This window comes from Mustela nigripes, chromosome 12, assembly GCF_022355385.1.
Source record: "Mustela nigripes isolate SB6536 chromosome 12, MUSNIG.SB6536, whole genome shotgun sequence".
NCBI lineage: Eukaryota > Metazoa > Chordata > Mammalia > Carnivora > Mustelidae > Mustela > Mustela nigripes.
In genome coordinates this window covers 60,848,338-60,867,588 of record NC_081568.1, presented here as the reverse complement: position 1 = coordinate 60,867,588, position 19,251 = coordinate 60,848,338, and the positions used below count along the sequence as shown (strand labels likewise).

The 19,251-nt window shown below is 48.6% G+C and overlaps 1 protein-coding gene across 1 annotated transcript in view; it reads left to right on the top strand.

Moving 5' to 3' along the window:
• Positions 1-19,251, top strand: part of STK10 (serine/threonine kinase 10) — a 119,452-nt gene that overhangs the window by 43,266 nt on the left and 56,935 nt on the right. Inside the window, exons 3-4 of the mRNA XM_059417355.1 lie at positions 8,979-9,027; positions 13,740-13,889. Coding sequence (XP_059273338.1) covers positions 8,979-9,027; positions 13,740-13,889 — 199 coding nt within the window. The remainder of the gene's footprint in view (positions 1-8,978; positions 9,028-13,739; positions 13,890-19,251) is intronic.

Genomic DNA, 19,251 nt, shown 5'->3' with positions numbered 1-19,251 from the left:
TACAGTTGTTCTTAGTTACTCTCTTAACAATCTTCTTTTTATTTCTATAAAATCAGTAGTAATGTCCCTGCTCATTTCTGATATTAGTAATATGAGTCCTCTCTTTTTTTTCTTAGTCAGTCTGGCAAATGGACATATGTTTTTAATTATCTTGGATGTATTATCTGGGAGCGGAATTGCTGGATCATATGGTAATACTGTGTTTAACATTATGAGGAACTGCTACCCCATTTTCTAAAGTACCTGCCCCATTTTACATTCCCCCCATCATTGTTTGAGGGTTCCAGTTTGTCCATGTTCTTGCCAACACTTCTTGTTCTCCAGCTTTTTAATTTTAGGTATCCTAGCAGCTATGAAGTGGTATCTCATTGTAGTTTTGATTAGCATTTCCCTAATGACCAATGATGGTGAGCATCTTTTCATATCCTTATCGGCCATTCTTTCTCTTTTTTGGAGAAAGATTTATTCAAATCCTTTGTCCATTTTTAAATTGTGTTATTTGTCCTCTCATTGTTGAGTTGTAAGAGTTCTTTATATATTCTGGTTACTAGGTTTTTAATCAAAATATATGATTTCCAGGTATTTTTCCCACTTTGTGGGTTGTCTTTTCACTTTCTTGATCCTGTCTTCTGATGTACAAAAGCTTTTATTGTTGGTGAAGTCCATTGTGTCTATTTTTTCTTCTGTTGCTTGTGATCTTGGTGTCAGTTCTACCCACCCGATCTCTACTAATCCCCATATACTCCTTCACGTGCACTTAGGGGTATAATATGTAATATATAGTAATATATATATTAGTATATATAGTATATATATATACTATATATAGTAATATATAATTTATAAATATGTAAGTGTATATATTATACATATATAATATTTTTATACACTTATTTTTTGGGAAAATACTGTGATGGAGTCCATCTTTTTCTCGCTGATGATCTTTAATAATGCAAATCCCTAAAGCCTCTGAAAATACCCAGGGCTTCTCAACTCATCATTTGGTAAAGGTTTACCAAGATGCTCTTACATCCTACCCAAGCCCTTAGCTCTTTGGTTAGAGGCACAAAGAAGGAAAACTGATGAGGAAGTTCAGGTTATTAAGGAGGATAAAAGAGATGATAATCCTGCCAGTTTGCTCCCCAGATATCTCTACCAGCATTTTATATTAGTTTTTGCTAGGGGGAGGCGAGATATGGCCCCAGGGTCCAGGCTTCTTGCTTTTTTGCACATTTCCATAGAGCAGTGATTCTCAAAGTATGGTCAGGGGACCAGCAACCCTTGCCCGGGTGTTTGTTAGAAATGCAAATTCTTGGACCCTACCCCAGCCAGGGGTGGGGTCCAGTGACTTTTGTTGTATTAGCAGGTTCTCCAAGTGATTCTGATGCACAGTAAAGTTCAAAGACTCCTGACATAGTGTTTTTAGCTGGTAGCACCTAGAGATTACTAGGAAAATCTTACTTGCCTAGTGAGATGGCATCCTCATCCTCCTCTTTGTTCTAATTCATCCTCATCATCTCTTGTGAAACGTGAGATCAGATGCTTTTGGTAACAAGTAACAGAAAATCTCAAACTAGCCTAAACAATGGCAGAAATTAATTGGCTTACATATTTTATTTGAAAAGTACAGGGGAAGGTCAGGTTTGAGGGGGATTTCGAGTGCGGCTCAGTAGTGCTGTGATTCTCTCTGCCCTCCTCTTTGTATCAGCTGTGTCTTCAACATAGGCTTCCCTCATGATTGCAAGATGGCTGCCTACAAGCGTCAAGGCTTTGTGCTTCCTAATTGGCTCCAGAGGGAGATACCATGGCATCCTACACCACAAAGCAGAGCTCACTAGCTTGGCTGTGCTTAGACCAGCCCTGAGCCAGCCCTTAGTGTAAGAAGCAAAGAATTTCCCTTGAATGAGTTAGGCCTCCTCTCCCCACTGAGGATGGGTGAGTCCTACTCAGCTATCCCGACTGTTTCACAAAAGTGAAGGAACCAATGCTGCATATGCAGGGGGAGGGAAGCCATCATACCTTACCCTTTTGGCTATTTGCACCAAATCCACTGTTCCTCTGCTTTTCTAGCCTTTAGAAATACCGTATCCAGGGGGGATCCTCTAAAGCAGAAACCTATCTGTAACACCGCTTTTTAAAACCCTTTGGTACCTTTCTCCAGACATACACACAGAGCTTTCAGAGTCAAGTTCATATATTTGGAGATGTTCGAATTCTAGTTCCAGGTAACATTTGTGACCCACTCTCTTCCCATTCATTTGAACTCCTTGGAACATTGTACGATTCCCCCTTCATACTCTTCCACTCTGCTTTGCCTCTGCACTTGCTGTATGCTTCCTGCAATATCTTTGTCCTTCTTCATTTGGCAGATTTGCCCTTCAAAACCAGCTCTTCTCTGGGAGGCCCTCCAGGATGGCCACAGGATTTTAGGTGACATAGTCACGATGTGCCTGTACTGGTCTCTGCCTGTGGTCTTGGGGTAGGGACCTGTCTGGTTCATCCTGGGTCCCCCGTCCCTAGGCTTGTTATACACAGAGCTCAGATAGTGTTTATTGATTGAATATGACTTTTATGGCCCTGCTGTACCTAGCACTGTGGAGCCCCTGGAAGACCCTTGGTTGGTGCTTATTGATGGTTTAAACTGATCACAAACCTCACTTCTCCTGGTCCTGAGAAAACCCTGAGCCCCAAGTGGCTTGCTGCTCTCAAGGGAGTGTGAAGGATGAGTTTCTGATGGTTTTAAGAAGTTGGTCCTTGGTACTTGCAGCTTTTGGAATTGGGGCTTGGTGAGGGCTTAGAGGCCTTCAGCTCTGTACCCAGGAACCCTTGATCCTGAGAAGCCTCTTTACATCCTCGGACACAGTGAGCACAGGCCTGCTGGAGCTTTCATTGTGGACAGGCATAGATCCCCCCACCCCCTGCAGCGGAATAGATGCATCTGTAGCCAAGGGCTATTTTAGGCCAGTTCTTACCATTAAAAAAAAAAAGTTTATTTCTAACATTTTTTATTAATTATTTTTATTAACATATAATGTATTATTTGCCCCAGGGATACAGGTCTGTGAGCCATCAGGCTTACACACTTCACAGCACTCACCATAGCGTATACCCTCCCCAATGTCCATAACCCAACCACCCTCTCCATATCCCCCTCCTCCCAGCAACCCTCAGTTTGTTTCCTGAGATTAAGAATCTCTTATGGTTTGTCTCCCTCCTGATCCCATCTTACTTCATTTTTTCCTTTCCTACCCCCCAAGCCCCCCACTCTGCCTCTCAAATTCCTCATATCAGGGAGATCATATGATAATTGTCTTTCTCTGATTGACTTATTTCATTCAGCACAATACCCTCTAGTTCCATCCACGTCATTGCAAATGGCAAGATTTCATTTCTTTTGATGGCTGCATTGTATTCTATCGTATATATGATCCACATCTTCTCTATCCATTCATCTGTTGATGGACATCTAGGTTCTTTCCATAGTTTGGCTGTTGTGGACATTGCCACTATAAACATTCGGGTGCACGTGTCCCTTTGGATCACTACATTTATATCTTTAGGGTAAATACCCAGTAGAGTGATTGTTGGGTCATAGGGTAGCTCTATTTTCAACTTTTTAAGGAACGTCCATGCTGTTTTCCAGAGTGTCTGCACCAGCTTGCATTCCCACCAACAGTGTAGGAGGGTTTCCCTTTCTCCACATCCTCGCCAACATCTGTCATTTCCTGACTCATTAATTTTAGCTGTTCTGACTGGTATGAGGTGGTATCTCATTGTGGTTTTGATTTGTGTTTCCCTGATGCCGAGTGATGTGGAGCACTTTTTCATGTGTCTGTTGGCCATCTGGATGTCTTCTCTGCAGAAGTGTCTGTTCGTGTCTTCTGCCCATTTCTTGATTGGATTATTTGTTCTTTTGGTGTTGAGTTTGGTAAGTTCTTTATAGATTTTGGATACTAGCCCCTTATCTGATTATGTCATTTACAAATATCTTTCTAATATTTTTAGAACTCCTATTTGCTGATTAAAATGTGGAACATACATACAAGTGTAGACCACCTGTAATCCTTCTCTGGGTGTTGACATATGTGCTTTCATTCCGTTTTCTAGGCACGCATACTTAGTGACTTCCTAAGGTCATGAGATGCCTATTTTATTTTTATTTGTCATTATTTTATTAATTGGGATTATTTTGTTAACTAAAGCCCATGCATTTTTTTTTTTAAGATTTTAATTTATTTATTTGACAGAGAGAGAGAGAGACAGACAGTGAGAGAGGGAAGACAAGCAGGGGGAGTGGGAGAGGAAGAAGCAGGCTTCCTTCTGGATAGGGAGCCCGATGTGGGACTCGATCCTAGCACCCTGGGATCATGACCAGAGCTGAAGGCAGACGCATAATGCCTGAGCCACCCAGATACCCCAACATTTCTTTTTTTTTTTTTTTTTTTTTTTTAAGATTTTATGTATTTATTTGAGAGAGAGAGAGAGAGAGGGAGAACATGAGCAGGGTGAGGGGCAGAGGGAGAAGCAGGCTCCCTGCTGAGCAGGAAAACCGGTGTGGGGCTTGATCCCAGGACTCCCAGATCATGACCTAAGCCGAAGGCAGGCGCTTAATGACTGAGCCACCCAGGCACCGCCGCCTTCTTCCTCCTCTTCTTTTTATTTATTTTTAAAGATTTTATTTGTTTATTTGACAGGCAGAGATCACAAGTAGGCAGAGAGGAAGGCAGAGAGAGATAGAGGGGGAAGCAGTCTCTCTGCAGAGCAGAGGGCCTGATGTGGGGCTCGATCCCAGGACGCTGGGATCATGACCTGAGCCGAAGGCAGAGGCTTTAACTCAATGAGCCACCCAGGTGCCCCTTTCTTCTTTTTTAAAAAAGATTTTATTAGAGAGTGTGTGTATGCATGAGTGGAGGTGGGAGGGGGGGATGGGGAACCTGATGGAGAGGCAGAAGGGGAGGAAGAAGCAAATTCCCTGGAGAGCAGGATCCTGATGTGGGGCTCAATCCCAGGACCCCAAGATCATGACCTGAGCCAAAAACAGACACCCAACCCACTGAGCCACCCAGGTGCTCCAAACCCCATGCAGTTCTGTAGCAGTCCCCTGCAGCCTTGCCACTGACAAGCTGAAAGCTAGAGCATTAAGATCCATACAGTTGGTGGGGGGGCTCCTGAGTGGCTCATTTGTTAGGTGTGTCTGCCTGCGGGTCGGGTCTTGATACCTGGGTCCTGGGATTGAGCCCTGCGTTGGGCTCTTTGCTTGGCGGGAAGCCTGCTTCTCCCTCTCCCACTCTCCCAGCTTGTATTCCCGCCCTCACTGTGTCTCTCTGTCAAATAAACAAAAATAAAATCTTTTTTTTTTTTTTAAAGAAAATATCCATATAATGCAACCTAGTAAGAACTATGTTATGAACGGGACCTTTTTGTTTGTTTGTTTGTTTATCACATCAAGGCAGTAAGATGTGAAATTTTTTCAAGCCAAAAGGATGTCTATCCTCTATGTGAGAGGATAGGCAGTATTTACACGAAGGTTAATGGGCTATCACTCTTACACATATGTGATTAATAACAAGGAATGCTGTTCTTTCAGACTTGGACAGGATAGTCATCAAAATACTATATTGGGGTCCATATGCAAGTTGTGAAATATCATGGGTTTAATCCTGGCATGGAACCAAAAGCTGATACCTTTATTCTCGGGAATAAAACTAAAGATAAGCTCAGAGCTTCTCAGCAGCCAAAGCCATCTGTCAATCAATCAGTCAGTCAATCAGTCAATAAATTTTTAAAAATTACAAAAGGGAAGTGCATGGGGTCATGGAGCTCTTGAACTGCGGAAGAAGGAAGGATTGGGAGGATGCTCAAGCTCTCCTAGTGCTGAACCCTGGAGAGGCTGGTCAGAGGGACCTTGTGCAAGGGTGTTGTGTAAGGGAAGGTTTCACTAACAGAGGCAGGAAGTGCCCGGGTTTGACCACCGATTGCACTGACTCTTGATGATAACAGCGGGCATGCAGATGGGCTGTAGTTCTAGGAAGGCATAGATTTGTGGGAAACCTGAGTAACATGGTCTGAGTGTGACAATGGCTGGTAGTTTTGTTTGCAAGAGATTCAACAGGAAAGAGCGTGTTGGTTGCTGTGGCTTGGTTGTTGTGCTTTTGTGTCGAGAATCTCATTTTACAGCCTTGACATTGGAGGTAGAAGTTAGTGCCATTTTACAGATGAAATTGAGGCTCGGGGAGATTCAGTCACTTAATCAGGGTCACAGAGCCAATTAAGAGGCAGGACTTGAATTCAAGTTCATCTTGTCCTTTTCAACTTCAGGCTGTTGGAGAAGGGGGAAGTGCCTGAGCCTGCGGGTGTGTTCACTGTGTGGGCGGAGTTGGGCCTGTTCCCTAAACACCACCTCATCCAGTCCTTGCCAGTCACTTGGGTGATCCTGAGTATCCTTCCATTCTGCAGAGATGGGGGTCATTACCCAAGGGCACACATAGTAAGGGCTGGAGAGGCAGAGCAGGGGCTCCTGACCTGGGTTTGGTGGTAGCCTGGGCTGGTGGCGCGGGGGAACTTCAGTGTTCGAGAATTCAGTAGAATTACATGCAAACGTGTTCCTGTTTGCATTTTTCTGGGTGAGAAGAGAGAGGATATCTTTCATGGAGTTTCAAAAACCAACACAAGAACAGAAAAATCCCAGACATTTTAGCTTAAGGAAGTAGTCTTAGAAACAGTTTGTACTGACTGAGCCCCATCTGGGTCCCTGTTGCCCAGCAAGGCTTGTATGACCTGTCATTCTGGTGGGGTTTGGGTGCATATCCCCCCATCATACAGGCTGCTTGGATAGTAAGTGGTTTTGCCTAATGACCATTTTGCTTCTTTTCCACATTGCCTTTCATGGCTGGGGCTGGACTTTTCTAGTAGTTTGTAGGATTTTTTTTTTTTTTTTGCCTCTGGAGCTGAGAATTCTTGAGAGGCAGAACAAGAGGCAGTCCTGCAAGAGGCCTGTGCCTCTGTCTGGGTCACGTCTGTTCCCTGACCGCTGGGAACATGTCTAGTTGGTTGGTGGTTGGTTAAACGAAACAGTAAATGAATGAATGAATGAGTGAGTGAGTGGGAAAAAGAAATACCTTATCTCACTCTTTTGGGTTGTAGGACATTAATCATCTCTGATGGCTTTTTTCCAGGGTCACTGTAGTGTTAGAAGTTCCTGGGGAGTACTGGCCAGGCATGACTGGAGTTACCCTGGGCGCCTCAGAGGCCACATCCTTCCTTCCTGGCAGGAGGTGGTGTGAGAGCTGGCAGTGTCCCCGTACGTGGCTCTCTCCCCTGGCGTGGAGCCTCCTGCAACAGAGTGTAGGCCCGTCTCCTGGAGGCCCCGCCCTATGTTGCTGCCCCCAGTATCTTGTATCCTAAAGTCTCTGACCCCCTCTTTTTTTTTTTTTTTTAAAGATTTTATTTATTTGTCAGAGAGGGAGAGCTATGGAGAGCACAAGCAGGGGGGACGGCAGGCACAGGGAGAAGCAGGCTCCCCGCTGAGCCAGGAGCCCGATGTGGGACCTGATCCCAGGATGCTGGTACTGTGACCTGTGCCGAAGGCAGCTGCTTAACTGACTAAGCCACCCAGATATCCCTATCCATGGTCCCGTTCTTGACCTGCTGTGGTTTCTTGCATCCAGATGTAGCCCATCCCCCAAATATAGCCCAGTGGTGGGGCCCGGTTAAAAACCATGTTATCAGCGGCCGCATCTTCTGGCTGAGAAAATGTGCTCCGTTGAAGTCACTTGCCCAAAGCCCTAGCTAGAGAACGGTGGCCTGGGGACCTGGGTCCAGCCCTGCATCACTGCATCCGTATTTTACATTGCCAGGAAGTCTCTGGAAGGTCTGCCACAAGATGGAGACTCATGGAAACACTGAGGCCACTCCTCCCTCCTCTGGCTGGAGAGTGGCTCTGGCCCAGCGGGTATGGCTGCGGTTTTCTTTCCCATTGCGAGAATGACGGGCCCCACTGCACGGTGCCTGCCTCTGCCAAGTGGATTTGGAGGGACTTTGCGAGCAAGCAGGGCCAGGGCCTGGAAGTGGGAGGAGATTTCAGGAGTGTGTGCTGTCCTTGGTGAGGCTCTTGCCCCTCCCCGCCTGCTCGCTTCCATCATCTCAGGAAGAAGCAGCATCTTTGCACATGTGATAGGAGCTCAGGGTAAGCGAGAAGGAGCGAGGATGGGGGAGAGCCAGAGAGGGGGCCCTGGCTTGACACCAATGGCACTTTGCAGTCTTCTTGTCCTTCTGTGGCCCCTGTGCGGGGCTGGGAGCCCCTTGAGGGCCTGGGTGTCTGGTTGTTCTCTGGGACCTGCTACCTACTGGGTGTGTGATGAATGAAGGAACGCATGTATAAATGAATGACCGGGGGAGTTAAGAAAACTTTCTAGTGCAGGACTTCCACTAAATAATCTGTGGCCTTGGTCAATCCCATCCCCTTTCTGGGCCTGGATTTCTTCTGCACCTGAGCTGGTCTTCAAGGTGCCGTTCCAAGCCAGCGAGGGCCCTGGCCTCTAGAAGATGGAGGAGAGGCAAGAGATGGGTGCTTGGATTCCACGAGGGTTCAGCTGGCTTGGATGTGGGCAGAGGGGTCCTCTGAAACTGCTGGTTATGGAGTTTAGGAAGTGGGGAGCTGGCAGGTGGGGACACAGGAGGAGGGGAGGAGCGGGGAGGGGGCAGGTCTGGTGGCAAATGCTGTTTGTGCTGTTTGTGCTGTGGGTTTCCACGGCAACTTTTTTTTCCCCCTGAAAAATGCCCAGCAACAGCTCTGGATTATAGAGCCTCCTGTGTGGGTTGGGGTCAGATTAGGGGAGTGTAGACTGGACAGGCCCTGGGGCAGGAGGAGGAGAGGCCATCGAGCCAGGGCATTGGGTGCTGCCTGATCCTGCCAGGACTGGGGTTGATCCTGGGCTCTGTGCCCCGCTCATTGTTACTTTGCCTTGTGTCTTCTGCAGATCATGATCGAGTTCTGTCCTGGGGGAGCCGTGGACGCCATCATGCTGGGTGAGTCTTCCTTGATCCAGTGCAGTGGTGCTGGGGCTGGGACTGATGTCTTTCACTCCCTTCTCCCCAGCAAGTCACATGGCCTGTTTGAATACCTTTATGCTCAGTCCCCTTTTGGAAGCAGGGGCTCGGTTCCTGGAGAGAACGCAAGTGCTCATTAGAAAACCAGCTCTTCCTGTTTGAAAAGAAGGCCTTGTGTCCTTGAGCTGGTCACTCACCCCCTCAAGCCTTGTTGGCCATAAGATGGGTGTGCCCCACCCCACAGCACCCTTAGGAGGTGAAAATGAGACCCCTGAGGGAGGTTCTTTGAAAAATGGGGCCCCGCCCATTTTGTAAGAGCTTAATGGGGCTGTTACTGGGTTTTGATATCCCATACAAGCTTGAACAGTTGTGAATAGTCACCGTGTGACAGAGACTGGTGGGTCCTTTTGTTTATAGGATCCAAGTGTTTCTATTTTATTCCTGACCAGATTGACACTTTAGAGGGGTTAAGGAGCTGGCTGAGAGTCCCATAGCAGGACTGAGATGGGAGCCTGGGTCTTGCTGGCCTGATGGGCAGTGAGTGAGGAGAGGCCAGGGTTCTGGGGCCCCAGAACATTGAGAGGCAGGCCCAGGCTTGTGAGGCGGCTCTGGAGAGGGGAGGTTTTCTGTATTACATAGAACCGTTCAGCCACTCTTTTGTTATATTTCCCCCGAGTTATCTCAGGAATCTCCTGGGTTTGTGGCAGCCCTTCCCAGAGCTATGGAAATGCTGGCCTTCCGTGCAGGGCCCCTTACCACTCCCAGGGGTCTTGGGGAGGTGGTGACGGTGGGTGACTGGAGTGACTGGATGTGAGTACTTATGATACAACCTTTGGGTGTTCCTTCTTTCAGCAGAGACTGCCTTTGAAGATTTTCATTGTTCTAGGTAGAATTAAACAAAATATAAATGGTGGTCTTGTATGAGTTGAGATTCTCTGTTATAAGGTGATCAAAGAATGTTTAAATTGGTTTAGTGGGGAAAAAAGGTGGGAGATGTGGGAGGGGGAAATTTATTTGTACAAATAACTAAAAAGTTCAAGGGTTTCTGGCTTCAGGCATAGGTTGATCTAGGAGTTCTTTTGTTGTTGTTGTTTATTTTGTTTTTGTTGGGTGGGGGTGTTTAACGTTCTCAGAAGAACTTGGTTTCTTTCTCCAACTCTTGGCCCCACTTTTCTCTGTGTTGGTCCCATTCTCATGATAGCTTTCTGTTCATAGTGACAAGGTGGCTGTAGGAGCTCCAGCAATCATATTTGGATTCTAAACAGCAGGATAGAAGAAGGGAGGGTGGACCAACTTGATAAACACACACCCCATTTCCACTTTTTACAGGAGCTGCTACAGAAGCCCCACATGACACTTCCATTTACATCTCATTGGCACATCTGAACAGCACATAGCTGGAAGAGAGGCTGGGAAATGTGGTCGTCTTGCTGGGTGGTCATGTGTTCAGATACTAAAAAAGAAAGGCGAGTGGGAGCCGCGTAGCAGCTTCGGCCTCTTCAGGTGTACAGCTTAGCTCAGTGAGGCCTGCGGGAGTATGTCAGAGATGGAAGAGGTGTTTATACATACCACGTCCTTGACCTCATTCATAAGTGGGGCAGGACCCACTAATTATGAATGAGCTGTGGCTCAGCCTGCAGGCACTTTTACTCTCTTGCTCCCTGTTTCAGTTCTCCTGGTGGATCTGACTGCTCCAGCCCCAGGTGGTTTTCTCCCTATTGGTGGCAGCGGTTAAAGGAACATCGCCACCAGCATTCTAGAAGTCAAGGTGGAAGAAGAGAAGGTGGGATGGGGAGACCTGACAAGATGAGACCCGGCCCTGGTTGCAGCTATGTGATGAGGAATGGACTCTCCCACAGATGCCTGCCCTGCTTAGACGGACTTTCTGCCCTTAGTATCTCCCCATCACTCTGCAGAGTCACACAGAGTGATGATCCTGGGCTTGGGGTCCAAGAGACCTGGGGTTCATTCTAGGTTCCTCTGCGGGGTAGCTGTGGGGCGCTGGGCTGGCCCCTTTGCTAGACGAGGAGAATACACATAGTGTGTTACTGTATGGCCCCTGTAGTTAGTTAACACCCAGTGTTTGCTCTGATCTGCTTGGCCTTACTTTGCCAGCTCTTAAACATTTGGCTCTCAGCCCTCCTCTGGAAGAAGGGGGTTTGTCGGGGGGGACTGGCTGGGGTTTCAAACAGACGCAGGATTCATCTGCAGTGTTGCAGATTTTTTTAATAGGAAGAAAATATTCATTTATTGCTGTGTAATCAAAAATTAATCTGAAGAACTTAATCTGTATGATTCCAATTATAAGACATTCTAGAGAAGGCAAGACAATGGGGACAGAAATCAAAGTAGTGACAGCTCAGGGGCTGGGGCTGGGGGTGAAGTGTTGATCACACACAGATTTGGGCGAGTGATGGAAACATTCTGTATCTGAATCCTGGTGGTAGTTACGTGATTAGATATGTTTGTCTAAATTTGTAAAATTGTACATCTAAACAAAAATGAATTTTACTGTCAATGAATTATATCACAGCAGACGGGGCTTAAAAAAGGCCTACTACCTTACTGTATTGGGTCACTGTGAAAATTAAATCAAAGAATGCATCGAGTCTCTAGCTCCATGCCTGGTACGTTGGTAAAGGCTCAGAAAATGGTGACCCTGGGGCCATCACCATCATCAGCACCCCCACCACCACTGTGCTTATCTGATTTCATTTATGTAGAGAAATCAGCCACGAACAAGTCCCATTTTGACATCTAAAAAAATTGCAGAGAATCTAGCATAATCTCAGGACCAGCGTAACAGTAATTCCCTCTTACTGACTGTCCTTTGTACTGAGGAGTAGCCATGCTTTATGGCTGGAGCCCTGCCTACCTCTCTTGTCAGCATCCCATTTTATGGATTAGATGAAGGCCCAGATGTGTGGAGCACTTTCGAGAAACCGTATAGCTAATAAGGGGCAGCTCCTCTGTTCAGGCTCAGACTGGGTGGTCCTGATGCGGCCCCCCCACGGGTCTGAGTCTGTCCATGGTTTGTGGGGACATGGGAGTTAAGGATGATGCCACAGGGAGGGACAAGGGTTATGTAGACCCCAGAGAGGGACCCTTGGTAGGGTGTGGGGCCAGGCTTCCCAGGGCAATGCTGCTGGCTTCTCCAGCCTGTCTGGTGTATTTTCCCCAAGCCTGCGGGATCTGTCCTGGAGGATTTCTGGCCAGATGTGGTAGTGGGAGGGGACAGAAGGGGAAGTGCTCTTTTAGTCAGGGGGAGGTCTGGCAACAGTGCCCTGGCTGGCTGGCCCTGGAGCCTGCTGCCCGAGGACCCCGCAGGCAGAGCAGTGGAGGCTCACTTCAGCACAGGTGGCTTGATGGAAACAAGCACTAAGTAATCACGATGACCAGCAGGTCAGTGAGCTCAGGGTGTGGACCTCGAGTCTTCTCATGCCCTCCCTCTCTCTCCACCCACTCAGTCCCCCTTCTGTCGTTCTCACCTCCCTCAGCCATTGCGTGGGGAATGCTTCCTCTCCGAAGCCTTGGCTGGACACGACAATGACGGCCCTTGGCCGAGCTCCCCGCCTGCTCCTGCTCCACTGCTAGCTCTTCCCTCAACCCCGCTAAGGAGAATTTCTTAATTGCAAGAATCAGATTGTCTCTGCCTGCTTAGAAAGCCTCCCCTGGACTGCCCATTGCATTTCAATTAAAGTGTAACCTTCAGAGATCGCCTTTGAGGTTCTGCACAATCAGGTCCTTCCGACCTCTGACCTCAATTCACTTTCCCCTTACCTTCCCCTTTAGTCAAAAAGGGTCCTTTGCACATGCAGTGCGCCTTGTGTGGAAAACTCTTTGTGCCCCCACCCACTCAGAGAAGGGCCCTAAGGATCTCTAAGCGGACACTGGGATGTGCCGCCATGCGTGTGTCTCCCCGACCAGCACACAGAGGCTCTTGACGACAGCCTTCCCACCAGCCCTTCACCTCCCAGTTCCACCAGCCGCCAGCACACATTTCTTTAATACCAGCCCGTGTCAGCCTCCAGGCCTTTGCTTCTGCTGCTTCCTTGACCTGGAATGGCCTGGAATGACTTGGAATGCCCTAGCCCCACCTTTCCGCCTCTCAAACACCTGTTCTTCCTACAAGACACAGCTTGAATGCCCTTACTTCTGGGGAGCCCGCTCATTTCCAGGCAGAAGGGCTTGCTGCCCAGCCTGCCCGTCCCCAGCCCCCATCCAAATCCCACTCTGTTCTGAGCTTGGTTCACCGTTCCCGTGCCCCTCTCAGTGTCCCTGCGCCAAGCATGGAGCCTGACATGGAGTGAGTTTCCCCTCACTGCCCGGTTGCAGAAGGGATCTTGCCTCTTGGAAGGGTTTCGTTGATGAACCTGAGCTCTGAAGCAGGCTGGCTGGCTTGAATCTGAGATCTGTGAATTTCTACCTATGTGACCTTGAGCAAGTGTGTTGATCTCTCTGAACCTTGGCTTCTTCATCTGTCAACTGAGGTAATGAACATGCCTGCTCCATAGGGTGACAATGAGGACAAAATAGGTAACATGGGAAGTACTTGGAAGTGAACTTGGTACACAGTCAGTGATCCGTGATGCTTGCTGCATTTGTATTTCTTGGACCTGGCACAAGCCTGACATGCAGCCTGCCTGCAGTGAGTGTGTGCTGAGTTGACAGTGGTTCTCCTCTCTTTCCAGAGCTAGACAGAGGCCTCACGGAGCCCCAGATTCAGGTGGTTTGCCGCCAGATGCTAGAAGCCCTCAACTTTCTGCACGGCAAGAAGATCATCCACCGGGACCTGAAAGCTGGCAATGTGCTGATGACCCTCGAGGGAGACATCAGGCTGGGTAAGGGGTGTTTGTGGGTGAGGATGGGAAGGCAGACCCCACGGTGCCTGCTGGGGGTCATCAGCCCGGCCTCTGCGGGCAGGAGGGAGTATGTGTGAGATCCTCACTCCCATGCTGGCCCAGGCTGTCTTACCTGCCCTGGGCCACAGAGCGCAGACTGTTCCCATTGGCACAGTCTAACCCACTGGTTCTCAACTGAGGGCGATTTTGTCCCCCAGGGATGTTTGGCAGTGTCTAGAGCCATCTTTGTTTGTTACAGCTAGGGCCAGGGGAGACTCTTGGCATCTGGTGCGTAGGGGCAAGTGATACTTGATGTCCTGCAGTGCACAGGACAGCCCCTTGCCACACAGGGATCCCGCTGGTGAGGCTGGCTTGCGAGGCTGGCTTGCACTGTGGGAGGTGCTGGTCTGACCCTTTTGGTCCTGCTAATGATCAAGAGAATTTGAGTGAGCGCAGTGGACAGAGGGATGAGTCTGCCTCCATTCACAAATAGAAAATAGTACATCAGACTTGAGCTTTTTAAAATAAATATAAAATGTATCATCTTAGCTTTGAAGGACACAGGTCAGGGGCATTAAGTACATTCACGCTGTTCGGCAACCATCACCAGCATCTGTCTCCATAAACTTTCCATCATCCTAAACGGAAACACTGTCCCCATTAAACACTCAGCCCCACCCAAGCCCCAGCCCCTGGCAGCCTCCATTCTGCTTTCTTTGTCAGATTTTGACCACTCTGGGGACCTCATATAAGTGCAGTCATTTGTACTTTGGTGTCTGATGTATTTCACTCAGCGTCCTCTCCTCAGGGTTTATCCCTGTTGTAGCAGGTGTCAGAAGTTTTGTGTTTCTCATACTTTAAAAAAAAAAAAATTTTTTTTAAATTTTTATTTATTTACTTAAGAGAGAGAGAGAGAGAAAACGATAGAGGTCACGGAGGGAGAAGGAGAAGCCGACATGCTGCCAAGTGGGGAGCCTGATATGGGGGCTCCATCTCAGGACCCTGACTGAGATCATGACCTGAGCCAAAGGCAGACGCTTAACCGACTGAGCCACCCAGGCGTCCCTATACTTTTTTTTTTTTTTTTTTTTTTACCAAAATAACACACACATGCTTCCTTGCTCCCACCACCACCTTTCCTCGTCCATTTCCAGGGATGACACTTTTAACTCTTTTCATGTTTCCTCTTGCATTGATAAATAATGTACTTGTCATGCTTTTTCTTAAGTAATGATCTTTATTGTGTGATGAAAAAATAATGAAGGTTTATTAAATAAAAGTTACATAGTACAGGAAGGCTTAGAGGGGAAAACCAGGAAGTACCTCCAATCTCATTATTTAGTTGTTGGCACTGGTGGTCATCCCAGATAAGGTCTGCGTCTCTGCCAGTGGGAGGATGTACAGAGAGGTGCTGGCAGTGGTATTAATGGCAGAGAAGAGGATATGCTCTTATTTACCAGTTGGACTGCATTCCACTCTATTTTCTAGTAATTCCTTCCTGGTAGCGAAAGTATTCATTCATCTGCACACCCCCGCCCCTCAACCCTCTCCTTCCAACATCGGAGTGTCACTGTTGTCGTTCCTCTAGTGGAACCTTTGTGGCTTTGAGGAACATTTGAATTCTGTCAAGAATTATGACAGACTGCACCAGTGTTGAGTCTGTGTGAGGACTACAGGGATGGGCATGAGGGTTGGCACAAAATGGTACAGTACAATCAAGGACATCTTCCCTGCAAGAGGGCAGCTCCCAACACCCTTGCTTGGAGGGCTCTGAGGCTCAGATAGGGTGGGGACCTACCTGCCTTGGGTCACAGAGCTAAGCAAGGACAGAGCCAGAGCTGATTCCAGGGCCACTGGCTCACTTCTCAGGTATGGCCCACATCAGTGCACTCACTTCCGTGTGTACTTGGAGCGGATGGATGGGTTAGGGAAGGGCTGGCCGTACAAAATGTATGCAAGGCTGGTAGGTTCTCAGATTTAGTTCATCTTAGTGCTTTGGAGGCTCCGACACTCACATTGCTGGGTATAACCCAGGATTTCTGTCTGGGGTGGGGCCCAAGAACTTGCCTTCCTTTCCTCCCCTCTCCTCTTCTTTTAAGATTTATTTATCAATTTGAGAGAGAAAAAAAAACATGTTGGGGGAGACACAGAGGGAGAGAATCTTCAAGCAGACTCCCTGCTGGGGGTGGAGTCGGGCATAGGGCTCCATCCCACCACCCATGAGATCATGACCTGAGCTGAAGCCAAGAGTTGGATGCTGCACTGACTGAGCCCCCTAGGCACCCCTTGCATTTTTTTTTTCAACATTTCTTTTCTTCCTTCCTTATGAGCTGGGACCAAAGGCTGGGCAGAGGGAGAGGAAAGAAAGAATCTCAAGGAGGCTGATGCAGGGCTCGACCCTAGGACCCTGAGATGATGACCTGAGCCAACATTAGGAGTTGGATGCTTAATCAGCTGAGCTACCCAGGCACCCCAGAACTTGCATTCTAATAAGCTCCCACTTGCAGCTGATAATGGGGACACACTTTGGTAAGCACTGCTTTCACCCCCCACTATCCATGTGCAGCATCAGCATTAGCTGGGAGCTTGTTAAAAATGCTCTGTCGTCCGGAGGGTATGGTTGGTTCTGTCTTGAAACCAGCAGTATGAAGAAGTTTCTCATTTCGGGCACAAGAGGGTCGCACTCTGTTCTGTGTCCCAAAGACTGGAAACCCTGATTCATGGAGGGTCTGTGCCTTTTGGGGTTCAGCTCACATCCATGTGGCTGTTCTCCCTCCTTGTTCATTCTTTCACCGGGAATGGTTAAGAGCATGCACTCTGTAGTCAGGGAGTTCAGAGTTCAAATCCCAAGTCTGCCTCTAGGTCTGTGACCTTGGAAAAGTCATTTAACCATGCTGTTTTTCCATTTTCTTATCTGTAAAATGAGAGTGATGATAGAATGTCTGTCACAGGGTCAGGAGGCCAGTTACAAGAAAGTACATGTGTAAAGCCCTCTGTAAAGCCCAGCTGTAATTTACTATTGTTTCCTTTAGTGTCTGCTGTGTGCCAAGCCCTGTGCTGGGCAAGGAGGGGAATGAGACCCTAGTCCTTCTACTCTGCAGAGTTCTCAGGTAGTGGGGAGGTAGAAGGGAGCCTCAGGGCTGGGGAGGGCTGGGGAGGGAGATGGTGCTGGGGTAGGGAGTGTAGGGAGAGGGCTGATCTGTTCTTCCAAGAACCTGGGCCTGGAGGTTTGGGTTTGGAAGAGACTTTGAGGGGAGGATAGTTTGAGCTGAGTTATGAAAGGTGGATAAGGATTTGCCAGGTAAACCAGATTGGACAGGGGAGTCCAGGAAGAGGAAGCCTGGTGGGCAGGAGCATGGAGATGAGAAACAGGGTATTTTGGGGGACTGATAATACAAGTAGTGCATGTTTATTGGGTTTATGGAGCCCCCACTAGATGCCAGCCATTAGAGGAGGCACTTTCTAGGCACCTCATTCAATCGGCACTCCAGGGGTATTGGGCAGGGGTGTGGGGAGGGTAGGGACTCTACCAGCCCAGAAGAGGCCACTGAGAAGCAGTAGTAGGGTTGGGCCTCAGGTCTTCCTGACTCCTCAGCCCCCATGGACAGGCTCCTTCAGGGGTAGTGTGTGGGTGGCCGGGGAGGGGCCTGGTTGGGGAGTGCCTAGCCTTTAGGCTCAGGGAGTTTATGGGGGGCAGAGAAGAGAATCCCTTTGAATCTGCAGGATTCGAAGGAAACCTTCAGCTCAGCCTTCAAGAACTTATCACTTGGAGGAGGCAGAACACAGCAAACCCTGGTCAGGAGCAGCCAGTCAGCGCAGGGAAGCCCTGGCAGGGACAGGGATGGAGGAAGGGGCCCAGCAGCCTCGGGCTGAGATATCCCTGGGGGTGCTCATTTCCCATTTCCATGCCCCCCCTTAAACACCCCCTAAATCTGGAGGGCGCTGACATGCTGAGCAGACTCCAGAATCTCACTCAGAGCTTAGCAGCGGGTGGGATGGAAGCAGATGGGTGCATCGGGTTTCCAAATGACTTGGCATATGCAGTTGAGAAAACCAGGAAGCCAATCAGAAAGGAAAAAAGTTCAGGGAGAGTTGAGGGTGAGTATTTACACAATTCTGCTGAGCTCTGGGAGTGGTGGGGTGCAGGCCTGCTGAGGCCTGTTGTTCTGTTTTGGAAAATCCCCCTTCCCCCTTGGCCTGGGATCTGCAGCCTGACGGAGCAGTGGAGGAGGCCTGGGGGAAAGGGTGACAGTTTCCTAGTGTCTTGGAACTGTCTTGGGCCCCTGAGCTCCCCTGCCCCATGTCTTTATATAACTCAGGGATACAGAAGAGAATTGCTTAGCAGATCTTTCTCCCAAGTAAGGGAGTCACTTCGTTGGAGACCATAGCTGTGCTGCTCCCTGGAGTGGACATAGAATGAAGAAGCGGCAGGGTGAGCTGAGCAAAGCGGGGGTTCTAGGCACACACAAGCCTGGTTCAGATCCTGGCTCTGCCACTTTGAGCTGGAGAAACATATTTAATACCAAGCCTCAGTTTCTTCATCTGTGCAATGGGTGTAACAGCAGTTTCGCCTCACAGGGCTACTGTGACCACTAGGGAGAGTGTACAAAGGACTGGCATGGGTATCAGACTTCCTTGAGATTCATTTGATAGTTGCCAAGTAAAGCTCAAGTTCTAGCTCTGAATGGACGTGAAGCAGTTCTTGATGACTGGTAGGAATGCACTAGTGTGGAGAGCAGGGAAGAGGGTCTGCGCCCTGAGATGGTTGGGATATGAAGTTGGGGGGTGGACTTTGAAGTCTGAAGACCTGCACTCTTGTCCTGAATCTGCCACTTCGCATTAGAGGACCTTGGGCAGTCACTTAAGACTTTGGAGCCTCGACTTCTCAAACTCAGGGGTGTGGTAATCCATTCCTGTCTCACAGAGTTGGTGTGACAAGTTAGAGAGTGTATGCAAAGCGTCTGTGGGTGTCCAGCACATCGGAGAGGTGGGCGATGTTGGGCCTAGGAATGTCTCAGAGAAGCTGCCATGAGAGAGAATGTTCCCTGTTCTCCAGAGAACCTTTGTTCCTCTCCCCAGCTGTGCATCTCTGAAAATGGGAGGTGAATTTTACTTTAGGGGTCTTCCAAGTCCCCAGCAGAAGTCTGGACTGGCCAAAAAATCACAAAGCCCTGCACAGAGCCTGGCATATAGAAGGTGCTCAGATCAGTAGCAGCTTCCAGCATTGCCATTACTTTTCGTTTTATTTACTGGAGGGTTCCTAGTTCCCAAAGCCCCCTTGGTGCACAGGGGGCCTGGCAAGTGGGCCTGGCAGCGACCAGTTACCTGCCTCTCACCCCCACTTTGACCCCCACCCCAGAAT